Source organism: Mus pahari, chromosome 12 (genome assembly GCF_900095145.1).
Source record: "Mus pahari chromosome 12, PAHARI_EIJ_v1.1, whole genome shotgun sequence".
Lineage (NCBI taxonomy): Eukaryota > Metazoa > Chordata > Mammalia > Rodentia > Muridae > Mus > Mus pahari.
In genome coordinates, this window is record NC_034601.1 from 10,260,937 (window position 1) to 10,276,073 (window position 15,137).

A 15,137-nucleotide genomic window follows, 5' to 3' on the forward strand; every position below is an offset into this window, starting at 1 on the left:
AGTGCCTGCAGACACGGTCTCTGCCTGCCAGGCAGGAACACTGGGAACATCTGTGTCCTTTGTGTTCTGAGGAGCTGGGCCAATCCACAAGGAACCAGTGTCCTCTATTACACCATCCTCAGGTAGGTCAGGCGGAACAACAGGACTTGATGGTGAGAATGTTTTAGAATTATGCCATCTGGTATAGTAGCTGTTAAGCTCAGGACATGTGGCCAAGATATGGCTGAAGAAATGACCTCATAAATAATCATGTTTAAAACAAACAAACAAATAAACTCACATCTCAATTAGTTAAGAGGCAAGTGTTCAGAGGTAGCCATGTTGGAAAGTGTGACTCCAAGTCATACTTGGAGTGGACCCACAGAGTCTTAGGTCCCATGTAGTTATTCCTGTTTAGATCCTTATGTGACCTAGTCCCCAGGGACAGGAAGGCACCAGCCTTGCTGAGGAGCTTTTCCTAACTCTAAGATGGAGGAAGAGCCAGGAATGACATCAACACCCATAGAATCCTGTCATATGCCTTAATGCTGAGTGAATGACCATGTGGATCTGCATATACCTGTGCAAGGTGATCAATCCTATTTTACAAACAAGAGGACTGAAGAATGTGGTAGTTTGTTCTATACCTTGAACCAGGCAGGGCAGGACAGAGCTATATGAGTTCAGGTCTGAGCGACTCCACCTTGAAGTGTGTATGGAGAATTTTGACCTATAACCTAAGCACAATTTTGATTGTGTGTATATGGTGCATGTGTGTGTACATGTTTGTGTATGTGCAGGTTTGTGCATGAAGAGGTAAATTCATGCTGGAGGTTTATAATGAAAGTCTTTCTCATTCATTCTCTGCCTTATTTTTTGAGACTAAATACTGGTCCAGCTAGCCTATTCTCTGTATCTCAGGACAGGGGCTACAGTCATGCGTTACCATGCCCTACTTTGTATTTTGGTTCTAGGAATCTAAACTCAGGTACACACATAGGAAGCATTTTTTTGGAGACAGGGTCTTACTATGTAGCCCAGGCTAGCCTTGAACTCTTGATCTTCCACGTCAACATCCTGAATGCTGCAATTACAAATATGCACCATCCCTGGTCACACAAACACATTTCTAGTCCCCTCTGTTCCACAAGGAGACTGAAAGAAGTTCATCACCCCAAGACACTCACATAGATGAGACCCGAGAAGTATCGCTCCCTCAAGTTGTGCAGCACAGAGGCCTCATTGAGGCACGTCAGCTCTGCCATGTCCTCCACCTTGGAGAACTTGGGTGGGTTCATTTTTTGGATGTCATCTTTGCCCACTGTGACCTTCTTTCCATTTTCCACCAGCTCCACGACTACCTCATCGCCCTTCTCCTCCTTGATGCTGGCCGCTTCGAAGCCCTGCTTCTCTGAAGGGACCCACACCAGCTTCTTGGCTACCCAGTCGGCCTGAGCCATCGGGCTGTTCATGAAGTTTTTATCCACAAAGAGGAACTTCTCATCATCGCTGAGCTGCCCTTTCTGTGCCATGATGTCTGGTGGTCCCCTGTGGAGTGAAGAGATGGGGTCAGAATAAACCTAAAGACAAGTAGACCCTCACCTCACCTCTCCACATCTAGGGATATAGAGTACAACAACAACAAAAACTCCCACAAAAGAATAAGAATGTTTCCTGCAGTTGGGCTTATGTTACCAAAGAGGGCAATGACCCTGAGATCCTTCAGGTAAGGAATGACATGAAAGACTCAATGAAACCCAGGCAATCCAAGGTAATGGGTGCACTTGTGAATGAGGTATGTAGACCAGGGAAGTTTCTTACAGTGAACTACTACTTGGTGCTTGAAAAGGTTTTTGTTTTTGTTTTTTGTTTTCAAAACAGGCTTTCTTATCTGTCCTGGAACTCATTCTAATTCACAGAGATCCACTTGCCTCTGCCTCCCGAAAGCTGGGATTACAGGTGTGCACCACCACCACCCAGCTAGGAGATACCTAAATTTTAAATGCCTGTTATAAAATAAAAGGTGGTGCCTCTGATCTTTGAACACAGAACCACCATATGATCCAAGATCTGTTCTCAGGATAAATGAATGCATCAATGCATCTAAAGATGTGGTCATGGGGCTGGAGAGATGGCTCAGCAGTTAAGAGCACTGGCTGCTCTTTCAGAGGTCCTGAGTTCAATTCCCAGCAACCACATGGTGGCTCACAACCATCAGTAATGGGATTCAATGCCCTCATTTGGTACGTCTGAAGACAGCTACAGTGTACTCACATATATAAAATAAGTAAATCTTAAAAAAAATAAATATGTGGTCTTAAATATTCCTGGCAAGCTTATAATAATAGCCCCAAAGTAGAAACACCACCCATGACCATGACCAGATGAATGAATAACTAGTGTGGTAGATCCACACATTAGACCAGTATTGAGCCATAAGAAGGAACCAGAGTGCTTCACCTGCTACAATGTGGCTGAATCTGAAGACCCAATGCTGAAAAAGAGGCCACATATGACATTTATAAGAAATGTCCTGACTAGGCAAGTCCACAAAAACAATGTAAATTAGCAACTGGAGAAGAACCACAAGATAACAGCTAACAGGTACAGTTATGTGGGGGGTGGCGATAAAAATATTCTTGAATTTGTAGTAGTGGATGCACAAATCTAAGAATACACTAAAATTAGTTGGAGTGAAAACACTTGATGGGAAAGGGGCAACGAATGCGTCTTGGTGGTAGAAAGCTGGCCTTTACAAGGCTCTGGATCAATCCCTAGTATCAACGATAGAGTGTATGTGAATTGTTTCCAAAGGAAGCTCTGCTGCAGGGAGAGATGCTGGAAACTGAGTATTAAGAGATCATTTTTTTAAGGGAATTGTGAAACAGTATAGATAATAGCCCTTTTTTTTTTCTTTTTATAAACATTTGAAACCTGGACTGGGGTGTAGCCCAGTGATGGAGTGTAATATAAAACATAACATATATGTATGTGCTCATGTGTCCATGTGTGAATATGTATGCATTCATATGTGTGACTGTGTGTGTTCATGCATGCACCAGGCATATATATATATATATATATATATATATATATATATATATATATGCATTAATGCATGTGTTTGTATATTGTGCATATGCTTGTGTACACATGTGTGCCAATGTAGACATCTGTTCATGTATGCACAAGTGTGTGCATATGTTTGTGTATTAATATGTTCATGTGAGGGAGTTCACATGTGTGCATGTGTGTATGGAGGCCAGGACTTACTCTCAGATCATCTTTAATCACTCTCCATTTTATTTTTGAGACAGGGTCTCACTGAGCTTGAAGCTCACCTATTAAACGAGACTGGCTGACCAGCAAGTTCTTGGTACTCTCTTGTCTCTGTTTTCCCAGTTCTGGGGCTATAGCTGCATGCAGCCATGCCTGGCTTTTTATGTGGGCTTTACAGATCTGAACTCAGGTCTTTCCTCAGCCACCAGACCGTTCATTTTAAGACTGACTATCAGCTGGAGAGTGATGGATTAGACTGGCACCACCCAACATCACAACTAATCAGACCCACACACAGAGAAAAGAAAGTTTTTTTTTTTTTTAAGTAGCTTTCAGAAGCAGTCAGGCATGGTGGCTCACATCTGCAATCCCAACATTTGGGAGACAGAGGTGGGATAACTCCTGGGAGTGCTAAGCCAGCTTGGGTCACAGAGTTAAGACCTGCCTTAAAAACCAAACAACAAAAATGAGCCTTCAGATGGGATTCAAAAGTAAGTGCTACTGCTGCCATCAGTGAATTAAAATAGGGAGTGAGGCCAGCATGAAGTTCTTAGTGGGGAAAAGTGCTTGCTGCAAAGCCTTATAAGCTGAGTTCTATCCTGGGGACCCACAGGGTAGAAGGAGAGAACTTCCACAAGTCATTTCATTCTCTGATATCTCCCCCCTCTCCCTCCCCCCTCTCCCTCTCTCTCTCTTTCACACACACACACACACACACACACACACACACACACACACGAGGGGGAGAGAAATACACACACATAGACACGCACAGAGAGATACACACAGAGATACACTTGCACGCCCTATATACCTGCACAGCAAATCAAAGCTAAAAGATAGCTTGTTTTGCCTGTTTTAAAATGCTTGCTCTTGAGAAGACAGTAGTATAAAAAAAATCAAGGCCATCCTTGGTTACACAGCAACTTTGAGGCTGCTTGCACTGCATAAGACCTTGTTCCAAACAGAAAACAAACAAACAAACAAACAAACAAAATAACCCAAAAAGCCTTAAATTTAAAATGTAGTAAAATTGAATGCAGTTGTTACAAAACATAGAATGTTACTTAAAAGAACCTTCCACTCAAAAAACCCTTTTAAATGCTTATTTATTTTATGTTTCTGTGTTTTCTGTGCATGTATGTCTGCGTAATTATGTGTCTGCCTGAGAAGGCCAGAAGAGGGAGTTGTATCCCTAGAACTAAAATTACAGATGGTTGTGAGCCACCATGGGGGCACAGGGAATCAAACTCGGGTCCTCTGGAGAGCTGCACAGCACTTAGTGCTCTTAACCACTAAGCCATCTCTCCAGCCCCAGCCTCAAAAATTTAAGAAATCATTGAAAATTAATTTGTTGATGAGATGCTGCGTAATCTGGGTTGGCATCAAACTCAAAATCATCAGCCTTAGCTTCTTCCTGAGTGCTTGGCTTATAAGCACACATAACCACTTTTACCTGAGAAAATTTCTTAAATTCTGTAGGAAGAAGTCAGACATGGCAACTTCTAGTATCTAGAAGGTAGAGGCAAGAACATTAGGAATTCAAATTCAAATTCCTCAGCTATATGGGGAATTCAAAGCCACCCTGGGGCTAACTGAGATCTTTTGGTTGTTGTATGGTTTTGTGGTTTTAATAAAATATTTAGTGAGGAACAGTTGAGAGAAGGCTCAGGGAGTGAAGAGGGTTGATACAAAACCTGATGACTTGAGTTCAATCCTCAGGACCCACATGACAAAAAGAACAAACCAACTCTCACAAATTGTCTCTGACTTCTACACATGCACCACTGCATGTGTGAGCTCATGTACATATATTCGCATGCACCACTGCATGTGTGAGCTCATGNCATGCACCACTGCATGTGTGAGCTCATGTACATATATTCGCATGCACCACTGCATGTGTGAGCTCATGGACATATATTCGCATGCACCACTGCATGTGTGAGCTCATGGACATATATTCGCATGCACCACTGCATGTGTGAGCTCATGTATATATATTCACATGCACCACTGTGCATCTCACCACTGTGAGATGTATCTATATACCTGTATGACTACATGTGTCAGTCCACACACATAAATCATGTGTGAGCCCCCATACACATACACACATGAAATAAATGTTAATTTTGTTTGGGTTTTTTTTTTTTTGGTTTTTTCAAGACAGGGTTTCTCTGTGTAGCCCTGGCTATCCTGGAACTCACTCTGTAGACCAGACTGGCCACAAACTCAGACATCTGCCTGCTTCTGCCTCCCAAGTGCTGGGATTAAAGGTATGCGCCACCACTGCCTGGCTTAATTGTTTATTTTAAAATAAAAAGGTAAATAAGGGCTGTAGAGATGGCTCTTCCAGAGGTCCTGAGTTCAATTCCCACTACGTGGTGGTTTGCAACCATCTGTAATGGGATCTGATGCCCTCTTCTGGTGTGACTGAAGACAGCTAAAGTGTTCTCATATCCATAAAATAAATAAATCTTTTTTATAAAATAAAATGTACTTTAAACACCTAGTTCAGAAGTGTAAAGTAGGGCTGGTGAGATGGCTCAGTGGGTAAGAGCACCCGATTGCTCTTCCAAAGGTCCAGAGTTCAAATCCCAGCAACCACATGGTGGCTCATAACCATCCGTAACAAGATCTGACGCCCTCTTCTGGAGTGTCTGAAGACAGCTACAGTGTACTTACATATATAATAAATAAATAAATCTTTTTTTTTAAAAAAAAAAAGAAGTGTAAAGTATATTTTATATTTTCTGTAATAGATGACAACCCATTTTAAATGGTCTCCGGTCATTCCTCCTGAACAGCAAGCTGCCTCTTTTTAAGTTGCAACTAAGTTAGAAAACATCACAAGGGGCTGGTGAGATGGCTCAGTGGGTAAGAGCACCCGACTGCTCTTCCGAAGGTCCAGAGTTCAAATCCCAGCAACCACATGGTGGCTCACAACCATCCGTAACAAGATCTCTTCGGGAGTGTCTGAAGACGGCTACAGTATACTTACATATAATAAATAAATAAACAAGAAAAAAAAAGAAAACATCACAAAAAGTTTAACAGAAAAATGAAAAGACAGGGAGATTAGCTTTTCCAGGAACCTCATCTAAAACAGGGCTCAAAAGCACAAACACAATCAAGTGCAAAGTTTGAGTCTCTGGCCAAAAAAGGAGTGAAGTCATCTGGCTTCTCCCTGAGGCTTTGTTGCCCCTGACAGTTGTGAAGCACAAGACTGCTTTGGTCAAAGCCAAGCAAGCTGAAATGTTGGCTTCCAGACTGGATGCCCAGGAATGTTTTGGGGTTGGGGAGTGATGAGAATGGGATCCAGGATGTTTTTAAACACAGTTTCATGATAACGACAGCAGATAGGGCTCAGCTGACAACAACGGCTGTCCAGACCTGAGTTCAAGTACTGGTAACTGAGATAAAAAGCTATCCTGGCCATGGATGATTGTAACCTAGCATGGGAGAGGGTTGGAGACAGGCAGATCCCAAGATGACAGTTCAGTGAGAAACCCTGTTTTAGGACTGAAGCATGTGCGTGCATGCACCCACATGCGTGTACCATCACATGAATGTCACACACACACACACACACACACTCACACCACATCTTTCTTGTCCATCACTAAGATGCAGAGCCTAGACAGGACCTTCCAGTTCTTAGCAGATTTTACAACTAGAAAAGCACTCTGTTCCTATGAACCTGCAGGGAAGGAGGGGCCCCCAGAACAACATTGGACACGCACTTGCCTTGGAAAGAATTCAGATTCCTATAAATTAATTATACCAGAAATAGCTGTAATAGTTGCTAAACCATATGGAGTGATAGTCTTTCATTTAATCCCCTAAATTAACTAACTAAATAAATAGATAATGAAGCCTTAAACCAACCAACCAACTAACTAACTAACTAACTAAAGCCCTTAACTAACTAAACAAAGCCCTAGGAGATGTCTAGGGGACAGCCTAGAGGCAGAGCACTTACCTCGTACGCTTCAGGCCCTGGGTTCCCATCCCCAGCACCACAGAACATGGTGACAATGCAAACAACACTCTGCTAGAGAGTACAGTTTAGAGGCAGGGTACCTCCTATACTCTAGACCCTGGATTCCATCCCCAGCATTGCAAAACCACCTAGGAGAGATGGCAACACTTGTTTACCAATGAAGAAACTGAGGCACACAAGGCAATGCAGCTGGTGGATCCTTTCAGCTAATCTTATGGCTTCTGAAGAAAGTCACAAGGTTTTTTTTTTTTTTTTAATTGTATGTTTTTGTTTTTTCTTCTTTTAGAATTTGGAGGAGGCAGGCAGAAAACCCAAGGACAGAAAGAATTACAGGCACGCAGAGGACACATTCTGCTTCTCTCTGGAAGTTTGGAAGTTCAGGGTAACTCAGTTCATTGTCAGAAGAACTTGCCTCAGCCTCTGCTCAGAGCCTGAAATTTTCAAAAGCTGGGGACAGTGACAGTACAGCAAGAAGTATCAGGACAGTCATTGCATAAAACACAAGGAGGGAGGAAAAACAATAAAACAGAACACAGGTGTAGTCCTATGATAAAGGAGAGAGTGGGTTTGAGTACACCTGGGCTACAAAGAGAGACCCTGATTCTAAACGATCAGATAGGCTGGGCTATGGCACAGTGGCAGGGTACTTACTTAGCATGCATAAGGCCCTAGTTCTAATCCCAGTACCAAAAAGAAATGATGGCTAGAACCAGCAGGGCAATGGCAGTACAGACTGAAGTGACATTTGGTCTTCTAACTCATGGTCCTGCTCTGACGCCTGATTTTGAGTGGCTTTTCTTAGCCTCTGTACTATTGGCCTTGGCACTAGCCAGTTCTCTGGCCCTGTGAAGTGTGAATTCAGACCACTCTATGCCACTATCCACCATTTCCCAGTTGTGACATCAAAAGGAGGTCCAGACACTGACAGATAGCACTCCCAGAAGGAAAACTGTTCCCAGTTTGAAATGGAAACTTTTATTTTGAGATAAGATCTCAAGTAGCCCAGGCTGGCCTCATATTATTATGTAGCTGGGAATAACTTTAAAGTTCTCCTGAGTGCTGAGATTGTAAGCATACACTACCACATCTGGTTTCTGGAGTGCTGGGGATCAAATAAATAAATAGATAACAAAGCCCTAAACCAACCAACCAACCAACCAAACAACCAACCAACCAAACAACCAACTAACAACCTTAACTAACTAACTAACCAACTTAACTAGTTAGGGACTTTGTGTATACTAGCCAGACACTCTACTATCTGAGCTTTATCCCTGCCCCTAAATTGATTCTTTTTTGTTGGCCAATATTTGAGGTACTGGAGATCAAACTCGGGCCTTGTACATGCTCAGTAAGTGTTCTACCATTAAGCTACATACACAAGGCTCTGACCTAGGCTGGTCTCAAAGTAGCAATCCTCGTGGGATGTAGGTGTTACCACCATGCCCATCCCCACCCTACACCATAGAGATCAGAAATAAGTTCTTGGAGAAGAAGCTGCAGCTCGGTAAGCCAGCCATAAGGGACCCAATAATGTCAGCTCTAGTTCAAGGCCACATCTGGGTCTGGAAAGTCATTTGACATACCAGGAGAGGGAAGAGCATGCTATGCACACTAGTTCTTCAAACTCGTGCTGCCCCAGGAGGCCTTTGGGGAACGAATCTGTTCTTAATCATCAACATGTAGCCCTTTCATCCTTGAGATGGGGTCTCCTATAGCCCAAGTTAACCTTGAACTCACTATGTCATCAAAGATGGACTTGAACTCTTGGTCCTCCCATCAAATGCTAGTGGCTACAGGTGTTTCCTATCATACAGATGTGGTGCTGAGGATAGAACGCAGGGCTTTGTAAGTGCTGGGCAAGCGTCCTATCAACTGAGCAACATCTGCTCAGGATCCCTCTACTCACTGAGCAGGAGTGGCTCACATTTATGATCTTGATTGTCTTATGAGGGTTCTGTGAAGTGGACATCACTTATATTCCTATTTTTCTGTTACCACAACTAAGGTCATAAAAGGTTTTTTAGAAAATGTTTGACTTTTTGTTAGATTGTTAGATCTAACAATCCTTTTGCTCTCAGCAGTAAATCTCTTCTTCACTCCCTGTGTCAATGCCATACACCTACCTACCACCCCCAGGTCTCCAAGACACCTCTCAGGAAAAAGAGAATAAGATCCTGCCCCATCACAATGGCCTGGGAACACTGCCACACACACACACACACACACACACACACACACACACACACACACACAGGGAATCCCAATGGCGTTTCAAGCTACTTTAGAAGGAAGCTCTTTCCAATGGCTAAGGTAAAATGATTCTGTCTCTCCCACTAAAGGAATTTGGAGATTAAGGGGGAGGGTCATGGGCTGGTGAGTCAGCAATGTGCTTGCCTTGCAGACACTTGAAGACCTGAGGTAGGTGGTCAAAAACTATGTTTAAGAGAGAGAACTTGAGAAGCAGAGGCAGGCGGATTTCTGAGTTCAAGGCCAGCCTGGTCTACAAAGTGAGTTCCAGGACAGCCAGGGCTACACAGAGAACCACCCCCCCCCCAAAAAAAAAAAAAAAAAGAAGAGGAGAGGAGAGGAGAGGAGAGACATGTGCTTAAAATCTTGCCCTTAGGGTGGAGGGGAAAGACAGATNAAAAAAAAAAAAAAAAAAAGAAGAGGAGAGGAGAGGAGAGGAGAGACATGTGCTTAAAATCTTGCCCTTAGGGTGGAGGGGAAAGACAGATCCTAGGGCTCAGGGGCAGCCAGCCTACCCCTACTTGGCAAGTTCCAGGCTGGTGAGGATTCCTGTCTTCAAAAGCAAGGTGGAAGGTACCTGAGGAACAACAGCCAGCCACTGTGGCTTCTACTTGCATGCACACACACACACACACATAAACACCTTCTCCTCCTTGACTGCCCCCCTCCCTTCTTTCCCTTGTCTTCTCTCCCAACTCCACACAATTGAGGCCACCCACTCAGGGCCTTTGGGACCTGGGAGCCCCACTATGTTTTACATCTTACAACGCATGGAGAGCAATGTTTAAAATAGGTGCTGAGACACAAGCCTGGCTGGTCCAGGCAGATGCCTACAGTCTCTTTCAAAGACCATTTAGAGTCAGATGCCAATTCCCAATGTGCTAGCTATTCACCTCTTTGCTGGGAACTCATGTGATTACAGGAAGAGAGTTTACAAGCCAAGAATATGTATACAAGCTAAACATCCTTAACCCAAAAGGTTCGAGGGCTCAGAGCTTTTCGAGGGTTAATACTGTGCAAGTGGGCAAGTTCACATCTGACTTCATGCAGCAGGTCACAATGAAAATGTAGAATCAGAAACACTGAATGTAACGACTGTACAGCCGTCTGCAGAAAGCAAAGGCAAAGCGTCAAGATTTGTGCTCACAGCTGGGTGTGATGGTGCCTGCCTTTAATGTTAGCATGTGGGAGGCAGGGGCAGGAGGAGCTCTGTGAGTTCAAGGGCAGCCTGGTCTACAGAGGGCTCCAGGATAGCCAGGACTACACAGAGAGACTTTGTCTAAAAACAAAAATAAAGAAAAAAAGATAAACAACAAAAGGATTGGTGCTCTCATTTCCAGGATATCTCATTATGCATATGCAAATATCCCAAAATCTAAAAGAATTTAAAAGAAAAGAAAAATCTGGAACACTTCTGGTCCTAGGCACTTCTGATAAGCAATAGTTAACTCATACATAGGTACTTCTTCAAACACCATTTATACATGGAGTCATGTGCCAAGTATACTGTATATATTTGGTAAACTATCAAACTTCCATATAACAGTATACTAGGCAGTAGATAAAAAGAAGCATACAATAATATGAAGACATAGAAAAGATAGTGAAGATTTGTGATAAGGTGGAAAATGTTTTGTAAATTGCCAAGATTTGAATAAAAGAGAAATTTGGCTTAAAAAATTTTAGAATGCTATTTAAGAATGTTTGTTAACTGGGCAGTGGTGGCATAAGCCTTTAATCCCAGCATTCAGGAGGCAGAGGTGGCAGATTTCTGAGTTCAAGGCCAGCCTGGTCTACAGAGTGAGTTCCTGTAGCCAGGGCTACACAGAGAAACCCTGTCTCAAAAAACCAAAAATAAAAAAATAAAATAAAATAAATAAAATAAAACAAAAAAAGAATAAAATAAAAAGAATGTTTGTTAGGAAAAATGGAGGGAAATAAAAAGGGAGAAACATGCTTATTTGGAACCAGAGGGATGGCTAGAATGACCTTTGGCTTAAGACACTTGTGAGGTTCTCTGTCATCGGTTGCATGTTTCACTAGGGGAAGGGCAGGAAGGGATAGTCATTCTTTGATCAGTTTCAGGAGCACTTTGTATACCATAATCCACAGATGCTGAAGTCCCTTCCATGAAAATCTGCAGTGTTTGCATAGCATCTTGAGCTGCCTTGAAGGGTGGCAAACATAGTTCTCCTGCTGCATGACTCAGGGACAGTGACAAGAAAGGAGGTCTGTATGTGTTCAGCTCAGATGCTGTTAAAAATGAGCTTCCAGTTTACCGTAGACTAGATTCATCTGTAGGGACCCATAGCACAGAGAGCAAGTTCAAGTGGACCTGAGTGGAACAGGCCAGGTCCCCACCCTGTTGGCCCTCTGATGAGTATGGGTCCCTGAAGCTCAGGTGCATCATGGTAACCTGACCTCCCCTTGCTAGAATGCTGGTCAGTTTCCTTCTCCATTCAGTTCTAGCTTGCCTTTCTCCAACTCTGTGCCCCCTGGTCCTTAAGGCCTGTAGATCAATGTGATTAAATGTCACCAGTGACAAAAAAAAGAGAACCAGGGAGCAAAGGGGCCACTGTAAGAGCCAGGCAGACTTCTACCAGGCACAGGAAGGAGATCCAATAAGAGTCTAAAGGAATAGCGATCATTATTGTGCTAGTAGGATTGGTCACAAAGTATGCTGGTAACATCAGAGGCTTCAAAAAAGGAACTGGCTTTGAAAAAAGATTTACACAAAAGGAAAATTAGGGGTAAGTTTCTGCTTTGGGGGAAAGACCACACTTTGGGTTTTCTGGCTTATTGATACCAGCTGTGTCACATAGAACATGCTCCTAAACATCTCTAGTCATATAAATTACCATCAGCTGAACTTTGCTAGTGTCAGCCTTGTGCCAAACCCTTCAAATGGGTCATCTATTGAAAGATCCCAAAGCGGCATCCCTTAGACTCTGGAGTTACAAGAATCTTAGTTTGTAAGAGCCCCCATCTTTGATAGATAGAACAAAGTTTTCATATATATATATGATTTATTATATGTAAGTACACTGTAGCTGTCTTTAGACACTCCAGAAGAGGGCNTCAGATCTCATTACAGATAGTTGTGAGCCACCATGTGGTTGCTGGGATTTGAACTCAGGACCTTCAGAAGAGCAGTCAGTGCTCTTAACAGCAGCTGAGCCATCTCTCCAGCCCCCTAGAACAAAGTTTTCAAAGCCCACATTTATGAAATGGAGTGAAGACTATTAGTACTGGTTCCAAAGGGCTACTGTGAGGACTCCAATTAATGAGTCTTTCTCTTTTGCTGTAGCCATGGGACTCAAACCCTAACGAAGTGATCTTCTTTTTCTGAGATGACTAAGCACGTGCTACAAGACACTGGCTTGTTCTCAACAGTCCCATTTTGCAGATGGGAAAATGATCAGGGAGACCAACTGCAATAACAAATTTTTTAAAGATAGGATTTCCAGGTAGCCCAGGCTGGCTTTCCAGGTAGCCCAGGCTGGCTTTGGACTCACTAAGTGGCTGACAATGACCTTGAACTCCTGCTCCTTCTGTCTTACCTCTCAGATGCTGGGATTGAAGTTATGCACCATTAGGCTGGGGTTTGATTTTTTTTTTCCATTTTTTTCTGAGATAGTGTTTCCTACTGTAGGATGGCCTGAGCTTGCTATGTATTCCAGGTTAGTCTCAAACTCTCATTAACTCTCTCGCCTTAGCCTTCCAAGTGCTAGTATTATAGACATGAGCCACTGTACCTGGCAAAATAATGTGGTTAAGACCTTCTGAGTATTTGAAGTGGGGTATAGTTTTCTAAATTACTCAATGGTTCATCAGATATAAATACCACCTGTTTTTATTAAATGTATGGAAGACAGGAGCTAATTTCCACCAAAAAAAAAAAAATACAAATACAAATAGAACCTCCAAATAAGAAGAGAGAGGAGAAGAAGAGCCTCACTGTCTTCTAAGTGTCCCCCATCTCCACAGGGAAAGACGGTGAAGCACCCAGAACCCAAGCCAGCCAGGCTGCATCGCAAGGCTGGGTGATTGGCCAAGGGGGCTGGGGATGGCCTCATAGAAAACACTACCATACAAGGGCATGTCTGCCTCCAGCCCAGCCTCTCACCGAAAAGTAAAGATAAATCCATAGTGACTACCTTGTACGGAAGAGAGACTCTACCTCAGATATAACAAGGAAAGTCCATAGTGTTTATGAAGCAAACCCACAGGTTTCTCCAGGGTGGCTCAGCACGGGCATGTTTAGGGATCACCCCAGTCTCATGGACTCCTACCACATCTGTGTCCCTCTAGGGAACAGCCTCTGTCAGTTTAAATTGGTAAAAGGTCAGTTTCAATCTTCTTCAAAAAGTGGTGGAAGCTGGAACCACTGAGTCCACCAGAAACAGGAGTTCAACAAATATTGGTTTTCAGGAAAGACAAAGAGATGTCACGAGAAGATGATCACCTCCATGATGAAGTGTATGTAATGATTAAAATAACTTGATTCCACCAAAATGCTGTTAAGTACCTTGTTAAGTGTGCCATCAACAACTTCATAAAAGAGAAGGTGTTCCTTGTCGTGAGAGACTTTTGGACCTGTATGGTCAAGCTCTCTTTCTTTAAGTCAAGTCTAAAATAGCATCTAGAAGTAAACCGAGCAAGAGAAGAACCTTCACCAGAGGAAACAGCACGAAGCAGAGCAGTGTGCTGACCACAGCCGGACTTCGCTTCCTTCCCAGCAAGCTCCGCGGCTTCTCGCAGGTCTTAGAGGTCCTGGCTTCCTGAAAGGTTTCTTTTGTTCTCTGACAGACATAACTTTGAAGGGTGCTTTCCAAACAACTCTGAACTGGAATAGCAGAACTTTCTTCTGCCTAGTTCCTCTCTCTGCCCCAAGAGTAACCTTGCCACTGAGGGGCCCCAAGCCCACTGCCTGCTCACTCAGTGCACCTGTGGGTGGGGAGGCAAATGGAGCCTCCGCGCCCACCTGGGCATCTGGGGCCCTAACCAACCTGGAGTAGAGCTCCTTCATTAATTCGCAGAGTCTGGGCTCTGGAAGGGAACGGAGTGAAAGAAGCGAGCCTTATCTTACAATAAGCAGCCTCGTCTACCAGTAACTATCCACAGCAAAATCACCTAAGCAGATGGAAAACACACATACATACACATACACACACACACACACACACACACACACACACACACACACACGCTACCAACACTCTCACCCACGTTTCTGAGTTACTTTGTGCAGTGGTCAGTGGATTATCCATTCCATGACCTAGTCAGAATAACCTTGGGGTCCGATCACCATCCCAAATACTGGGATTTGAACCCAGGACCTGCAGTGCTCTACCACAGCGCACTTGTCCACTGTGCAGCCTATAAACACTGGTTGGTTTTTAAGTAGGCCATTTTGTTTGTTTTTTTAGACTCTAGTCTTAAAATACCTGGAATTGGGCCTAGCCACCAGAATCTTTAATTGCCTACCCCACTTTCCCAGGTGGTTCTGCTCATAGGCAACCTGGGGATGCTGGTTTGATGTGGGGGGTGGGGGGTGGGAGTAATCACAGGAGGTCTAGGATAATCCTGTATCGGGCTTCTTCCCATTGTCTTTATAAGAGAT

General features: G+C 43.5%; 1 protein-coding gene across 4 annotated transcripts in view; it reads right to left on the reverse strand.

Moving 5' to 3' along the window:
• Myh11 (myosin heavy chain 11) overlaps positions 1-15,137 on the reverse strand; it is a 99,569-nt gene that overhangs the window by 84,199 nt on the left and 233 nt on the right. For all 4 annotated transcript variants that reach the window (XM_021209054.1, XM_021209056.1, XM_021209053.2 and 1 more), the window contains exon 2: positions 1,167-1,527. In XM_021209054.1, the coding sequence (XP_021064713.1) occupies positions 1,167-1,511 (345 nt within the window). In that variant the 5' untranslated portion in view covers positions 1,512-1,527. The remainder of the gene's footprint in view (positions 1-1,166; positions 1,528-15,137) is intronic.